We start from the raw sequence: 15,646 nt of genomic DNA on the forward strand, positions 1-15,646 counted from the left end.
GTGTGTGTGTGTGTGTATATATATATATATACATATATATATATATACATACATATATATATATATATATATATATATATATATATATATACTGTGTGTATATATATAAATATATTAAAATACATACACTTACATCAATATTACCTGATTAAAAAAATGTTAATTTTAAGGACTGTATGGTTAAAATAAACAATCTTAAATGAGCATGTTATTCTTCGAGTGGGATATGTTTTAGGAAAAATATATTTTCCAGTTTTCTTCTTCTGCAAAAATAACAGAAATAATAAAAACAATAGTTTTTCCAAAAGAATAAAATGTTAATTTTGTGAGCTGTACAGCTGAAATAAATAACAACATGTGGTAGGGTATTTCTCTTGTGGAAGGAAAATGTATTTTACAGCATTATCGTTGTGAATGTGGAGCGGTAAGAAAGTTTCAAAAGTCACATTCAAAAGCAAACTGATCCGTGCACTAGTGTGAACTGATGGTCTGCAGCATGTGATTTGTGCACATGTACTTGACAATTTGATTGCACTGAACATTCATTTTAGTGCAGTTTGAAATAGCAGAACTGTTTATGCAACCATAAATCTTCTACGCTTGTGTGACTACTTTTAAGACTAATTTATGTTTATATTAAAGGGACAGCCTGGTATATTTTTAAGTGATGATCTGTCGAATAGTTAGTATCTTAAAAGTTTCCTGCGGGATCAATAAAGTTCTGTCTTGTCTTATCAGTCATAGACAGTAAGGAGACGTCTTTGTTCAAGTTAGACAAATGGCTTCATATACAAGTGCCTGTTTTATTGTTTTTCAGGCTTGTAAAATAACCTTTATTTAACTCAAAAATGGCATTCTGGTCGCACAGTGATAGCTGGACGTGGGCACCAGTGACCCATGCAACCCAAAAAGGAAGAAGCGACTAACGATGATGGATGGATGGCATACTGGTATGACAGAACTCTATATTAAGTAGTAAGGACCATGCTGTTATGATGAATGTTCACCTGATCAACACATCTACCTGTAGGCAGTCAGAACTTTACTCAAGTCCCTGCAGGTTGGTTCATGCAGCAGCATCAAGACACCTACATTTACACAGTCTCCACATACACATACAGTTGCACACAAACACAGACGCTGATGGGCTGAGAAAACCGCAACAACCTAATTCCATCCTTCAAGATGATAATGCTCAGAACCAAGATCGTCAAACAGTGCCTCCAGAATTTGAGAGTGGAGAGGATGGATTGGTGGGATGGGATCTTAAAGAGCACACTGCGCATGCTCCAGTGATAGACACCACCTCTGGTTGTCCATGAACAACTCTTGGTTGAGAAACGGGATTCAGCATCCAACAGCAAAGTGTGACAAGGCTGTTGAGCAGCATGAGGAGGAGCAGAGCTGCTGTGGTTAAGTATGAATCTACTGAAGTCCCCGACAGTGAAAAATGATGCTTACTTTACAAATATGTGTTTCTTTTTCCGTATTACTGTGGAGGATTGCAATCATCCAAACCATCAATATACTCTAAGTGAATACAAACAGGAGAATATTTCAGGAAAATTTTGGCACATTTTTGGGGTGAGATATTCACACTTTTAGCCGCCTTGCTCACTGCACAGATGCACAATTCTTATACGCAGTATCTCCTTAAAGGTGATCAATCAAGCTTTCCAGTGGTATAAACAGGGTTAGACATTATTCACTAGAATTTCATTTTCAGGCGTTTTTCAATAGTTCATTTGCCAGAACATGTGATCTGATGAGCCTGATGGATAATGGCATCTCCAGGTGTCTTACAGTCACTTTCAAATATACACAGAGCCACATAAATAAGCACCTGAGCATCAGGTGGCCCAGCTTCCTCCCGGATCAGTAGCAAATGACTCTGTCCATCCACCAGCACTTCCTTTTTATACCTTCCACCTGACAAGAACAATGAAAGTGATGGACAAATTATTCAGCAGCATGACAGGAAGTGCATTTTGAAACATTACCTGTCAAGCTGAACAAATTACATTCAAACATCTCTTTAAAAAGGTACAAAACAGACAAGCCGATTACTCTGCAACCACAAACAAAGTTTTAGTTGTTTTTACCATCAGGCCTCTCAATTGCAGCATAACTGCCTGTGATGTATTTGTTCACCAGCGCTGACTTGCCACTTCGAAGACTTCCCAGAACGCCCTGAGAGAAGAAGGAAGGAAATATAACAAAAAGATGTTTTCAGGTTCAGCGATGAAACACGGGGCAGAAAATAGAATTTTTAAACCAAGTTAAACCATACAGACTTTCTGTTCCTCTGGCACGTTTAGTGACTCTCTGTCACTTCTGCTTCTATTTGTGCTGTTTGATAGAGTTCAGAAATGGAAGCAGCGATATGTTTGTCCTGTTACAAGAAAGATTCCTGTCCTATAAACTCCATTCTCTTTATCTTTATCACCATCCATTATCTTTTACCCGCTTCTTCCATTTGGGGTCACGGGGGTCACCGGTGCCCATGTCCATCCATCACTGTGCGAGGGGCGGGGGACACCCTGGACGGGTCTCCAGTCCATCACAGGGACACATAGAGACAAACGAGACAAACAACCATTCACTCTCTCACTCTCACCTAGAGACAATTTAGAGTTACCAATCAGTCTAACATGCATGTTTTTGGTCTGTGGGAGGAAACTGGAGTACCCAGAGAAAACCCACGTGCACGGAGAGAACATGCAAACTCCACCCAGAAAGGCCCCTGGACTGGGATTTGAACCAAGAGCCTGCTTGCTGAGAGGCAGCAGCTCTACCAGTTGCACCACCGTGCTGCCCTACTGTAATTCTAATCAAAGCCAAATAAAGACCCAGTCCCAGTTTTGAATTGTATCCAGTTCACTCACCAGTCTCAGCTCTGGGATGGATCTGCTCAGCGTCCACTCCTGACTGTTGGCAATATTTACTACGAAGAAAGACAGAGACAAACGGTCAGTGAGGCAGAGACACGGTGAAAGATTTATTGTTTCAATTATATACAGAGAAGAAAAAGAACGGGCATCTTAACAGCCTCTTTAAAGAGGTAATAAATTGCACATCTGCATTACTGGCTGCACATGTGGCTTTGCAGATCACATCAGTGAACCTTGAAGTCACATGGAGGCATCCACGGATATGCAGCTACAGCATCCTTATCACGAGCAGCTGTGTATTGATCTGCTCAGGACCTGTACTGGATGGTTCAGTCTTTTACATTTCACATTTTTAAAGTAAACTGAATTCATTGACATTTTGTATTTCTCACTAATTTGGTGACTGGGCTGACAGTAAATGAAATTTGGACACACAAAAGTGAAATGACCTAGGAAACTCCAATATCCAGTGGATATAAAAAGTCTCTACCCTCCTGGTTTTGAGAAGTAAAAAAAAAAGAAATTGTGACAAATCCTGTCACTAATGTGGCATAAATCCTGCTGAACTAGAAAACAAATGAGTGATAGTAGAAATGTCAAATTAAGCACCTTTAAACTAAAACTATATTGAAGCATCTCCTTTAAACTTTCAGTTTTGTTAGGAAGGAGTCTAACAGCATATCGATTGGTAATATTTTCCCAATCGTCAATGCCAAAGTGCTCCATAGTGAAGAGGAAAGACAGGAACAGGTTCGTTGCTCTTAGCAGACACGTTTGATTTTGCAATAAGTCTTGGCAACGTTTCTAAATGGACACATTAAAGAAGAATCATTATGCTGTTTTTTTATTTAAGATAGATCGTTGTCAGTCCCTTAACAGAACAGAACATTTAAAAGCATTTAATAGTTTCTGTTTGGATGTCTTATTATAGAATGAATGAGTGAATTTAATGAATAACTATGACAGACTTGTCATCATGTAAAATTTATAGATTTTTTTAGGTGTCCACATCCACGTTCTCCTGGTTTGTGCAATAGACCAGAAAAAAATATACATGGGTACACCTTGGAAGCAAAACAGAAGTATTTTTATTTTTTGCTGGGCATTTAAAATGAGATTGTCTTGACTTGTTAAAGTGTCAGGAAGATGTGTGGTGAATAGGACCTAAAGACGCAGATTTGAGGACTTGACAGGTTGACAGATTTGAGTTTCAACAAACATTTTGTTGCTTCTGGTTCTTTATTTGACACAGTTACTAACAAAAAATCAGCCACTTCACTTAATAACCAAACTTCTACAAATCAAATCCCTCCTACAAGTCAATCCTCAGTTAATCACACCTTCTCTTTTTCTCCATTCTCAGTCAGTGAGGTCAATAAACTGTTAAAAGATCTTGATCCTAAAAAATCTGCAGGTCCAGATGAACTTCCACCTTATTTCTTAAGGCTGGCTGCTCATATCATCACAGTCCCTGTGACCCACATCTTCAATCTCTCCATAAGACAAAACTCCATCCCAGACACTTGGAAAACAGCCTTTGTTCTTCCTTTGCTGAAGGGAGGTGACCCCACCTCACTGAACAACTATCGACCAATCTCTAAACTCTGCATTTTAGCCAAGATTCTAGAAAAACTGATAAACTCTCAAATCAAAATGACCTGGACTCATTTAACATCTTACCTCCACATCAATCTGGTTTCAGGAAACAACACAGCACAACCACTGCTTCACTGAAGGTTCTTAATGACATTGTTGAAGCACTGGATGCTAAGGATTATTGTGCTGCACTTTTCTTAGACCTGTCTAAAGATTCTGACACTGGATCATAACATCTTGTGTCAAACTCTCAGAAATCGGTTTCTCAGATCACACCATTGGTTGGTTCTCTAACTATCTTTCAGACCGGAGGCAATGTGTTCAACATAATGGTACTTCCTCCAGTTATTTAACATTCAACAATGGTGTACCACAAGGCTCAGTCTTGGGACCCACCCTCTTTACAATCTACATACATAATGTAGGTAAAAACATCCCTAATGCATCCATACATTTCTATGCTGATGACACAGTTATTTATTGTCGAGCTAAAACTGTTGCTAAGGCTTTCCAGCTTTTGAAATCTGCATTCAACATCATCCAGACAGATTTGTTTCGCCTCAAACTTGTCCTAAATGCCGAAAAAACCAAAGGGATGCTTTTTTCAAATAGAAAGTTGGCCCCAGCAGTTCTTCCTCCGATTTTATCCTCAAATGGTGTCCCCATTGAGTTTGTTGATTCCTATAAATATTTGGGTATCTTGGTCGACTCACATCTCTCTTTTAAGCTCCATGTGGAAAACTTGGTAAAGAAACTGAAAGTTAAACTGGGTTTCTTTTTCAGAAACAGATCCTGTTTAACCCTGAATGCTAGAAAACGCCTTGTATCTGTGACTTTCCTTCCCTCCATTGATTACGGTGACATTATTTACATGAACGCTCCTACAAGAACCCTGCAGATGTTGGATGCTGCAGATGTTGGATGCTGTCTATCATGGTGCACTAAGATTCATAACTGGCTGTGATTATCGTACCCACCACTGCACCCAGTATTCACTGGTTAACTGGTCATCATTAACTTCACGCAGACTCTCTCACTGGTACATTTTCATCTTTAAATCACTTCTTGGTCTGTTGCCTTCATACATCTCCTCCTACATGTCTCTGCGTGAGTGCAGCTACAGCGTGCGCTCTCAGGACATCATTACCTGCAGTGTTCCCTCAATGAGGACTGAACTAGACAAAAGGACCTTCTCCTATTCTGCTCCTGTTTCCTGGAATATCTTACAAAAAGATTTGAAGCTCTCGACCTTTGACCTCTCTAAGTGGCTTTAAGAATCTGTTGGACACCTGGCAGGGTCCAATGCAGACATGTTCCTGTTTTTAGTTTTCTACATTTGTCTTGGAATCTAGCTGTTTTTTGTTTTGTTACCTTTTTCCTTTTAGCCATCCTATTTGTTAAAAAAAAAAAAAAAAAAAAAAACTAGTATGAGTTTTTATAACTGTTTATTGTTGTTGCTGTTGTCCATTGTTGTCATCTTTCTTTGTTGAAATCAGGTCTCTCTTGTAAATGAGTCCTTGAGGCTCAATGGGATTTATCTGTCTAAATAAAGATTGATTGAAAAGGGTTAACCGATGAAAAAGTGAAATGTGACAGGAGAACCTACCAGGAGGCCTGATGGTGTAGGAACAAGATGAAGAAAGAAATATTCAGATTTATCAAACTGTGCGCATGCATGTTTGTGCGCACAGTTTATTTCCTTCATACATTCCACCAGTGGTGGAGAAAGTACTCAAACACTCTACTTACGTAAAAGTACAAATAAACAGACAAAAATGTACTCTAGTAAAAGTAGAAGTACCACATTAACATTTTACTTAAGTAAAAATAAGTACTTGTTTTAAAAATACATAAAGTATTAAAAGTAAAAGTACTTGCTTAATGTATTACCTAATGTAATGGTCTACATATCTTTAAGGCTGCGTACCATATGTATATTTTCTGTAATACATTAATAGTGTTGAGCCATTTTAATGAACGATGCTGCAGATAATACATGTTTTTATTGTGTTTACTCTGTGACACAGTTCAACTTGGACTTGTGATTCTGTGTCAGAATTTCAGGGATGACATGCAGAGTTAAATGACATTAATCAAAATAAGAAAGAGGAATGATTTTACCTTTGAAAGTTTCTATTTAACACAAATCAAAACCAACGTGTCATTTTAACTGCAGTAAACACATTTCAGTAAAAGTTGTCTGATGAAAAAAGGAGCATTAGACACAACTAACAAAGAAACAGGCTCTGATCAGTTCAACTCCAGTTTGTCATCAACTCTAGTTAAAATATGTCTATTCAACCTTGTAATGGATCAATATTGAAACAATATTTTAATTTTCTGAGACAATTTTTAAAACTTGGACCTGAGTGTCGAGCCATTTGGATACATGTCTTGTCTCTTAACATCCCATGAAGTGACACATTTTAATATTGCAGCAAGAATTTCTTGTTCAAGTTCAGAAGAAGTTGGTTTTCAAAGTTTTCTGAGTCCAGTCTGGCTCTTTTGAGAGAGAGAGAATCTGTCCTGTTGCAATGTATAATCTTTCAATAGACTTTCAATAATCTTTCAATAAGGCCGTGGGTGGCACGTACCGTATCTTCTGGCTGACTTTCTTCGGTGGAATCCATTTTGGGTGTGTTAGTGATGCTGCGGGTGCACCCAGCTCAGTGACATATATACCAGAATATAGCTCTTCTTGAAGGCGGGGCCTAACGTTACCTGCACACTTTGCAGTGATTCAATGGACCAGCTCCTCTCACCATTAGTTACTTTCAAACTAATGAATAAATAAAAAAGTTGCAACGTGAATGTAACTTGTAACACAACGCATTATAGAAATGTAGTGTAGTAGAAAGTACAGATACTTGATGTAAAATGTAGTGGAGTAAAAGTAAAAAAGTACCCATGTTTAACTCTACTTAAGTAAAGTACAGATACATGAAAAGTGTACTTAAGTACAATAATGAAGTACTTGTACTTAGTTACATCCCACCACTGCATTCCACCGAACATGGAACTGGGCACAACCTCTCCTGACACACTTCCAGTTAAATACATATAATAGATGCAATTACAGGTGCTGGTCATAAAATTAGAATATCATGAAAAAGTTGATTTATTTCAGTAATTCCATTCAAAAAGTCAAACTTGTATATTATATTCAATCATTACACACAGACTGATATATTTCAAATGTTTATTTATTTTAATGTTGATGATTATAACTGACAACTAATGAAAACCCCAAATTCAGTATCTCAGAAAATTAGAATATTGTGAAAAGGTTCAATATTGAAGACACGTGGTGCCACGCTCTAATCAGTTAATTAGCTCAAAACACCTGCAAAGGCCTTTAAATGTTCTCTCAGTCTAGTTCTGTAGGCTACACAATGGGGAAGACTGCTGACTTGACAGTTGTCCAAAAGACGACCACTGACACCTTGCATAAGGAGGGCAGGACAGAAAAGGTCATTGCTAAAGAGGCTGGCTGTTCACAGAGCTCTGTGTCCAAGCACATTAATAGAGAGGTGAAGGGAAGGATATTATGTGGTAGAAAAAAGTGTACAAGCAATAGGGTTAATTGCACCCTGGAGAGGATGGTGAAACAAAACCCATTCCAAAATGTGGGGGAGATTCACAAAGATTGGACTGCAGCTGAAGTTGGTGCTTCAAGAACCACCACACACAGACGTATGCAAGACATGGGTTTCAGCTGTTGCATTCTTTGTGTCAAGCAACTCTTGAACAAGAGACAGCGTCAGAAGAGTCTCGCCTGGGCCAAAGACAAAAAGGACTGGACTCCTGCTGCGTGGTCCAAAGTTATGTTCTCTGATGAAAGTAAATTTTGCATTTCCTTTGGAAATGAAGGTCCCAGAGTCTGGAGGAAGAGAGCAGAGGCACAGAATCCATGTTGCTTGAGGTCCAGTGTCAAGTTTCCACAGTCAGTGATAGTTTGGGGTGCAATGTCATCTGCTGGTGTTGGTCCACTGGGTTTTCTGAGGTCCAAGGTCAATGCAGCCGTCTACCAGGAAGTTGTAGAGCACTTCATGTTTCTTTATGTTGACCAACTTTATGGAGATGGAGAGTTTATTTTCCAACAGGACTTGACACCTGCACACAGTGCCAAAGCTACCAGTACCTGGTTTAAGGACCATGGTATCCCTGTTCTTAATTGTCCAGCAAACTCGCCTGACTGTAACCTCATAGAAAATCTATGGAGTATTGTGAAGAGGAAGATGTGATACACCAGACCAAACAATTCAGAAGAGCTGAAGGTCACTATCAGAACAACCTGGGCTCTCAGAACACCTGAGCAGTGCCACAGAATGACTGACTTCATGCCACGCCACACTGCTGCAGTAATCCAAGCAAAAGGAGCCCCAAGTAAGTATTGATGCTGTAAATGTTCATACTTATCAGTTGGTCAACATTTCTAAAAATCCATTTTTTACTGTCTTAATAATATTCAAATTTTCTGATATACTGAATTTTGGGTTTTCATTAGTTGTCAGTTATCAACATTAAAATAAATAAACATTTGAAATATATCTGTCTGTGTGTAATGAATGAATATAATATACAAGTTTCACTTTTTGAATGGAATTACTGAAATAAATCTACTTTTTCATGATATTCTAATTTTATGACCAGCACCTGTGTGTTTTGCATGTGGGATTCTCGTCTAGATGCAGCAAAATAAAGAATTTACTTGACTGTGATTCAGAGACACTCCTAAATAAGTAGTGGTGAGTAAAAACCTGTTTTCCACAGATGAGCTAAGAGGAGTGTGTGTCTTGTTGGTCGTCATTGAATGAAGTGAACTGGGGAACCTGATCTGCTGGCGGAGCACTCATGTGGTTGAGGCATTTCCAACTTTAATCGTGTTTGATAACTTTGTATTTACTGTAAACACAGAGGAGCACATGAGCTCCATATAACTTAGAGGCTTATTTTTAAAATAATTGATTGTAAACAGGAGACACTGCGCTTTAACAAAGAGTTTCAGTTACGGCATGAGGACGTTTTATCTGGGCCTAATATAAATGAGGCCGTCCCATCCAGATGGCGTGGCACAGTTCAGGGATGACTGAGAAATACCTGATCAGTATTTTGTCAGTGTCATTCCCAACAAACACACTGTTCCCCAATTCTTCTAGTGGTAATGTCCTCATGCAGAGCCACAGTTGCCATTGTTGGGAACCAGGTGCACACAACTTTTTGTGTGTACACACCACTGATACATGAGGCCCTTGATGTCTGTGACATAAACTGGTATGGAGAAGTTAAAGACGGAGTAAAAAAATAAAAAAATACTGCAGCCCAACATCTGTCAGTGTGTCTGGACTGTACATTCAACAACTGGCCAACATGTTCATTTAGACATGCCACCAATCCTCTTTTAACGCCATCCTGAGTCAGTCATGAACATGTTCACTGCTGAGTTGAAGTAACCAATTTTGCATCAATAAATACCAACTCTGGACTCAGGGTGCACTGGAGCACTGAAACTGGGGTACTCAGACAAAAATATGGCAAGAACTAGAAAAACATACAAGTCTAGAAAATGTTTACATTATCCAACCATTTTCCAGAAGAAATGCTTTACATTTTTATTAAACAATACTAAAATAAATCTTTTTTAGTCATTTCATTTTTTTGAGCAGTCTAAACAAAAATATTTTTGCACAAATAACGAGTCCTTGTTTACACACAGCACACATACAGTACATGTGCAAAGTAACAGAGAAGCTGTTTGCTTAAGAAAATGACAACCGCCTAAACAAACGTCACGCTGAGGTTTGATAGTAGCTAATGTAGTGTTTGTCTTTTGTAAAACCGCTGTATTGTTTTTGAGAAAAAGGCAGTAATAAAAGACTAAAAAAAAACTATGATCATCTTATAATTAGAAATGTCAGAGTTGTATTTTTTTCTCCTTTCAGCAGTTCCTCTTTTCAGGGGTCGCCACAGCGAGTCATCCTCCTCCAGCCCACTCTGTCCTCCCCGACTACCTCCATGTCCTCTCTGACTGCACCCATAGACCTCCCCTGGATTTTTTCAAAAGACAGTTGTGTAAAAGTACCACTGCCTGCAGCTCCTCCTCCAAGATGGCCGCTAATTAATCACACCTGACGGCCATCAGACTGAGGAGGCTCTCCTACTACAAAAGGCTGCAGTCCAGTGCTACTCTTCGCTGGAGCATATCACCTTCCATGGTAGTTGTGCTTCAAGCCTTTTAGGCTTAGTCTCTCCAGTACTAACCTTGTTCTCTTGTTCCTAGTTATCCTGATTCCTCGGCTTGTTCAAAGGACCCCTCGTGATCCTTCGATTCCTGACTCCTCGTGTCCTGTTCTTGGTTCCTTGGATCTCCTCGTGACCTGTTCTTGGTTTGCTGACCCCCTTGGGTCCCTCCTTGGTTCAACCTCTCCTGCGCCTGGATCCCTTTTGCCTGGTGCCTCTAATCCGGCCAGTGCCTGCCCTGCCAGCCGCTGGACTCTCTCTCTGGAGCTCCCCGGAGGACTGGAACCCACCTCTGGATCAAACTGTAAGAGATTCACAGAAAACAATCTTTCTACTATTTGGAACTCTGCCTCATCCTGACTGTCCTCCTCTAACTCCTCCAGGAGCTGCAGAGGAGCTGTACCAGAACTGTTGTCTTTTCACTTGTAAATAAACACCGTTTCTTTGTATCCCACCTGAGTCTGTCTCGTTCCGGGTCTCATACAAATCTGGGTTCCCCTCGGTTATGACAGAAATGCTCCAGCCAAAACAGACCCAGAATGAGACCGGGAGCGAACAGACAACCACCATTTCACAGGTGGAACGGATCTCCAGACTGGAGACCATGTTGCAACAGGTTCTGACCCAGCAACGTGCAGCCCAGTCCAACATGCAGGAACTCGGAGGTATGATTTACTCCCTAAATCAACAACTTCTACCTCCTCTTCCTCCAGATCCGACCGACACGCCTGTCCCCAGCGTTCCTCGTGAGACGCCTGTCGCAACCTCTCATGGTCCACAGCTGCTCGTCAAACCGTCTGAGCTGTTCGCCGGAGATCCCGACCAATGTGGGGGTTTTCTGCTGCAGTGCAGACTCGTTTTCGAGGGAGCCCCGTCTCTCTACAGCACAGACTCTGCAAAAATTATTTACTTTATTAACCTTCTCAAAGGTAACGCTCTACGTTGGGCTACTTCTTTCATGCAGTCCCACGTGGACCCCCCGGCTACTTACCCCCAACTCCTGAAGGAGTTTCGGCGGATCTTCGATCGCCCCCTGCAGGCTTCAAACGCAGTAAAACGTCTCCTGGGATTACGTCAAGGCCGCCGTCCTGTTTCTGAGTACGCCCTGGAGTTCCGGATCCTGGCGGCTCAAACGAGGTGGGACGAACTCGCTCTCCAAGGTGCGTTCCTAAACTCTCTCTCCGACCAGATAAAAGACCAAATCGCTGCATGAGACGAACCGGAGGGGTTTGACCAACTTATCGATATGGCCATTTCCATTGATGACCGTTTCCGGGAGCGGAGGCGAGAACGGGACTACAACTCCCAGAAACCTTCCACTTCCGGGTTCGCGGCCCCTTCAGGTGAACCTCGTTATTTTAAAACAAGGAAAGAGAATCATCTTTTGAAGACGCCCCCGGGTGTTAATTCTTCTTGTTTGTCTCCCCAGAACAATTTTCTCGTGCCTCCTGAGCCAGAACCCATGCAGATCGGGCGAACACGGTTGACGTTTGAAGAGCGAGAGCGCCGTAGAAACACTAACCTCTGCATGTACTGTGGCAACCCCGGTCATTATTTACCTCTCTGCCCGTTTCGGGGAAACGAGCGAGCCCACCAGTAAAGCGGGAGATACTGGTGGGTAACTCAGCTCTTACCTCCCCATTTAAACTCCTCTTGCCCACAGTTATTCAAATAAATAATTCTCGTGTTTCCTTATTGGCCTTGGTTGACTCGGGCGCCGAACAAAATCTTATCAGTTCGGACCTGGTTGCCAAATATTCTTTACCCACTCGCGAGATTCCTCCTATTTCTGTTTCGGGTGTAACTGGTAAAACGTTGGCGCTCGTCCAACAGAAAACCATCGAGCTTCATGTTATCATCTCTGGCAACCACCACGAGATGACTGACTTTTTTGTATTCGACTCCTCCGTTTCTCAGATAATTCTAGGCTTCCCCTGGCTAAAGGCGCACAACCCAGACATTAATTGGGAGCTAGGGCGAGTTGAGAAGTGGAGCAATAAGTGCCTCAAAAACTGTCTGCGCTCCGCGATCGCCGGGCAGCCAGTGGTCACTTCTCCTAGTGAGAAAGTAGACCTCTCCGCTGTTCCCTCTGCCTACCACGACCTTGCGGCGGCGTTTAGCAAACGGAGAGCCTTATCACTCCCTCCTCACCGTCCCTACGACTGTGCCATTGATTTACTCCCTGGCGCCCCCTTGCCGTTTAGTCGACTTTATAATCTCTCGGGTCCTGAGAGGGACTCCATGAAAGAATATATCAACGAGTCCCTTGACTCTGGTATTATTCGTCCCTCCACGTCTCCCGTCGGTGCAGGTTTCTTCTTTGTTTCAAAGAAAGATAAGACTTTACGTCCCTGCATCGACTATCGCGCTTTGAACAACATCACTGTCAAAAACAAATATCCACTCCCTCTAATCAATTCCCTACATGAACAATTGCAGTCCGCCACTATTTTTACCAAATTAGATTTAAGAAATGCCTACCACCTCGTTCGCATAAGAGAGGGCGACGAGTGGAAAACAGCATTTAAAACACCCCTCGGCCATTTTGAATATTTAGTTATGCCTTTTGGTTTAACAAATGCCCCCGCGGTTTTTCAGGCCCTCGTAAACGACGTTTTGCGCGACTTCGTCGGCGACTTTGTGTTTGTTTATTTAGACGATATCCTTATTTTTTCCCGTGACCCCGCTCTGCATGTGGAACAGGTAAGGAGGGTTCTCCAGAGGTTACTGGAGAACCAATTATTTGTTAAGGCCGAGAAGTGCCAATTTAATGTCTCCTCGGTTCCCTTCCTTGGTTTCATTTTTGGGGAAGGCCACTGCAGGACCGACCCAGAAAAGACTAAAGCTGTGGTTGAATGGCCTAGACCCGAGTCCAGGAAACAATTGCAACGCTTCCTGGGCTTTGCAAACTTTTATAGACGCTTTATTAAAAATTATAGTCGAGTGGCTGCCCCTCTTTCTCAGCTCACCTCCACCTCCAGACCGTTTATCTGGTCGCCTGAGGCTGAAACTGCTTTCTTTAAATTAAAAACTTTATTTTCTTCTGCACCCATCCTCTCTCACCCTGATCCACGCAGACAGTTTATCTTGGAGGTTGACGCTTCAGATACAGGGGTAGGGGCGGTGCTGTCTCAACGATCCTTGGAGGACAACAAGGTTCATCCCTGCGCTTTCTTTTTTAAACGCTTATCCCAAGCAGAGCAAAACTACGACGTGGGAAACCGTGAACTCTTGGCAGTTAAGCTGGCACTGGAGGAATGGCGGCACTGGCTGGAGGGCACGGAGACCCTGTTTTTGATTTGGACTGACCATAAAAACTTGACTTATCTGCGGGACGCTAAATGCCTGAACCCCCGCCAGGCACGTTGGTCACTGTTTTTCACCAGGTTCAACTACGTTCTTACCTTTAGGCCCGGCTCCAAGAACGTCAAGCCGGACGCACTGTCCCGTCAGTTCGCGCCCCCCCCCTGACAACACGGAGACCGAGGAAACCATCCTTCCCTCCACCTGCATCGTTGGGGCCCTCACGTGGCCCATCGAGGAGGAGATCCGGGAAGCCTGGAAGGTGGAACCAGACCCTGGTGGTGGCCCCCCTGGAACCTTGTTCGTGCCTACTGCTCTACGCCCAAAGGTACTACACTGGATTCACAATGTCAAACTCTCATGTCATCCAGGTTCCACCCGCATGATCTCCCTGGCCAGGACTCACTTCTGGTGGCCAGCCATGTCTGCGGATATTCGAGAGTTCGTTGCTGCCTGTCCCACGTGCGCCCGCAATAAGACGGGCACCCAACCCCCCTCCGGCCTCCTGCAACCTCTGCCCACCCCGAGCCGTCCGTGGTCCCACGTCTCGATGGACTTTGTTACCGGACTCCCACCCTCTGAAGGTAACACAGTCATTCTAACCATAATCGATCGCTTTTCCAAAGCGGTCCACTTCATTCCTCTGTCCAAGCTCCCCTCTGCAATGGAGACGGCGCACCTGCTGACGCAGCACGTGGTCCGACTGCACGGTATCCCCTCAGACATCGTGTCGGACCGTGGACCACAGTTCGTGTCCCAGGTTTGGCGCTCTTTTTGCAGGACATTGGGAGCCACCACCAGTCTCACCTCAGGCTACCACCCACAGTTGAATGGCCAGGCTGAACGGGCCAACCAAGAACTGGAATCCATCCTGCGCTGCATGGCAGAGAAGGACCCGTCAGCCTGGAGTCACCATTTGGCTTGGGTTGAGTACGCCCACAACACCCATCGCTCCACCGCCACCGGCCTGTCTCCTTTCGAAGCCTCCTTAGGCTACCTACCTCCTCTGTTCCCCGGCCAAGAGGTGGACTGCGCGGTCCCCTCCGTGCAGCATCATTTCCGACGGTGCCGCAGGGTCTGGCGCCAGGTGCGGTCCGCACTTCTCCGCACGGCCGCCCAGATGAAGAAAGCCGCTGACCGTCAACGTTCCTCGGCCCCTCTCTACCAAGTGGGCCAAGAAGTGTGGCTGTCCACCTGGGACATTCCTCTCAAGGACACCCCCCGAAAAATGGCTCCACGCTTCATCGGCCCATTCCCCATCACCCAGCTCATCGGCCCCTCTGCGGTGAGGCTGCAGCTCCCTAGGACCATGAGGATCCACCCGACCTTCCATGTGTCCCAGGTCAAGCCAGTCCTCACCAGCCCTCTGTGTCCTCCCTCTGACCTCCCTCCTCCACCCCGCCTGATCGACAACCACCCTGCGTTCACGGTCCGATCCATCCGCGACGTGCGACGCAGGGGCCGAGGATTCCAGTACCTCGTCGATTGGGAGGGGTACGGTCCTGAGGAGAGGTCATGGATTCCCCGATCCTTCATCCTCGACCCCAGCCTCATCACCTCCTTCTTCAAGGATCATCCCGACAAGCGTCTCAGGTCGCCTGGAGGCGATTCTTGAG

General features: G+C 43.5%; 1 protein-coding gene across 1 annotated transcript in view; it reads right to left on the reverse strand.

Annotated features, from left to right (window-relative positions):
* The window catches only part of agap2 (ArfGAP with GTPase domain, ankyrin repeat and PH domain 2), a gene marked incomplete in the record, with an annotated part of 124,705 nt that extends 113,372 nt beyond the window's left edge, over positions 1-11,333 (reverse strand). The window contains 4 exon segments of the mRNA XM_037683780.1: positions 1,844-1,929; positions 2,103-2,190; positions 2,886-2,944; positions 11,303-11,333. Coding sequence (XP_037539708.1) covers positions 1,844-1,929; positions 2,103-2,190; positions 2,886-2,944; positions 11,303-11,333 — 264 coding nt within the window.
* Positions 11,334-15,646: the final 4,313 nt, after the last annotated feature.

Source organism: Nematolebias whitei, chromosome 11, assembly GCF_014905685.2.
Source record: "Nematolebias whitei isolate Nwh7 chromosome 11, NemWhi1, whole genome shotgun sequence".
Classification (NCBI taxonomy): Eukaryota; Metazoa; Chordata; class Actinopteri; order Cyprinodontiformes; family Rivulidae; genus Nematolebias; species Nematolebias whitei.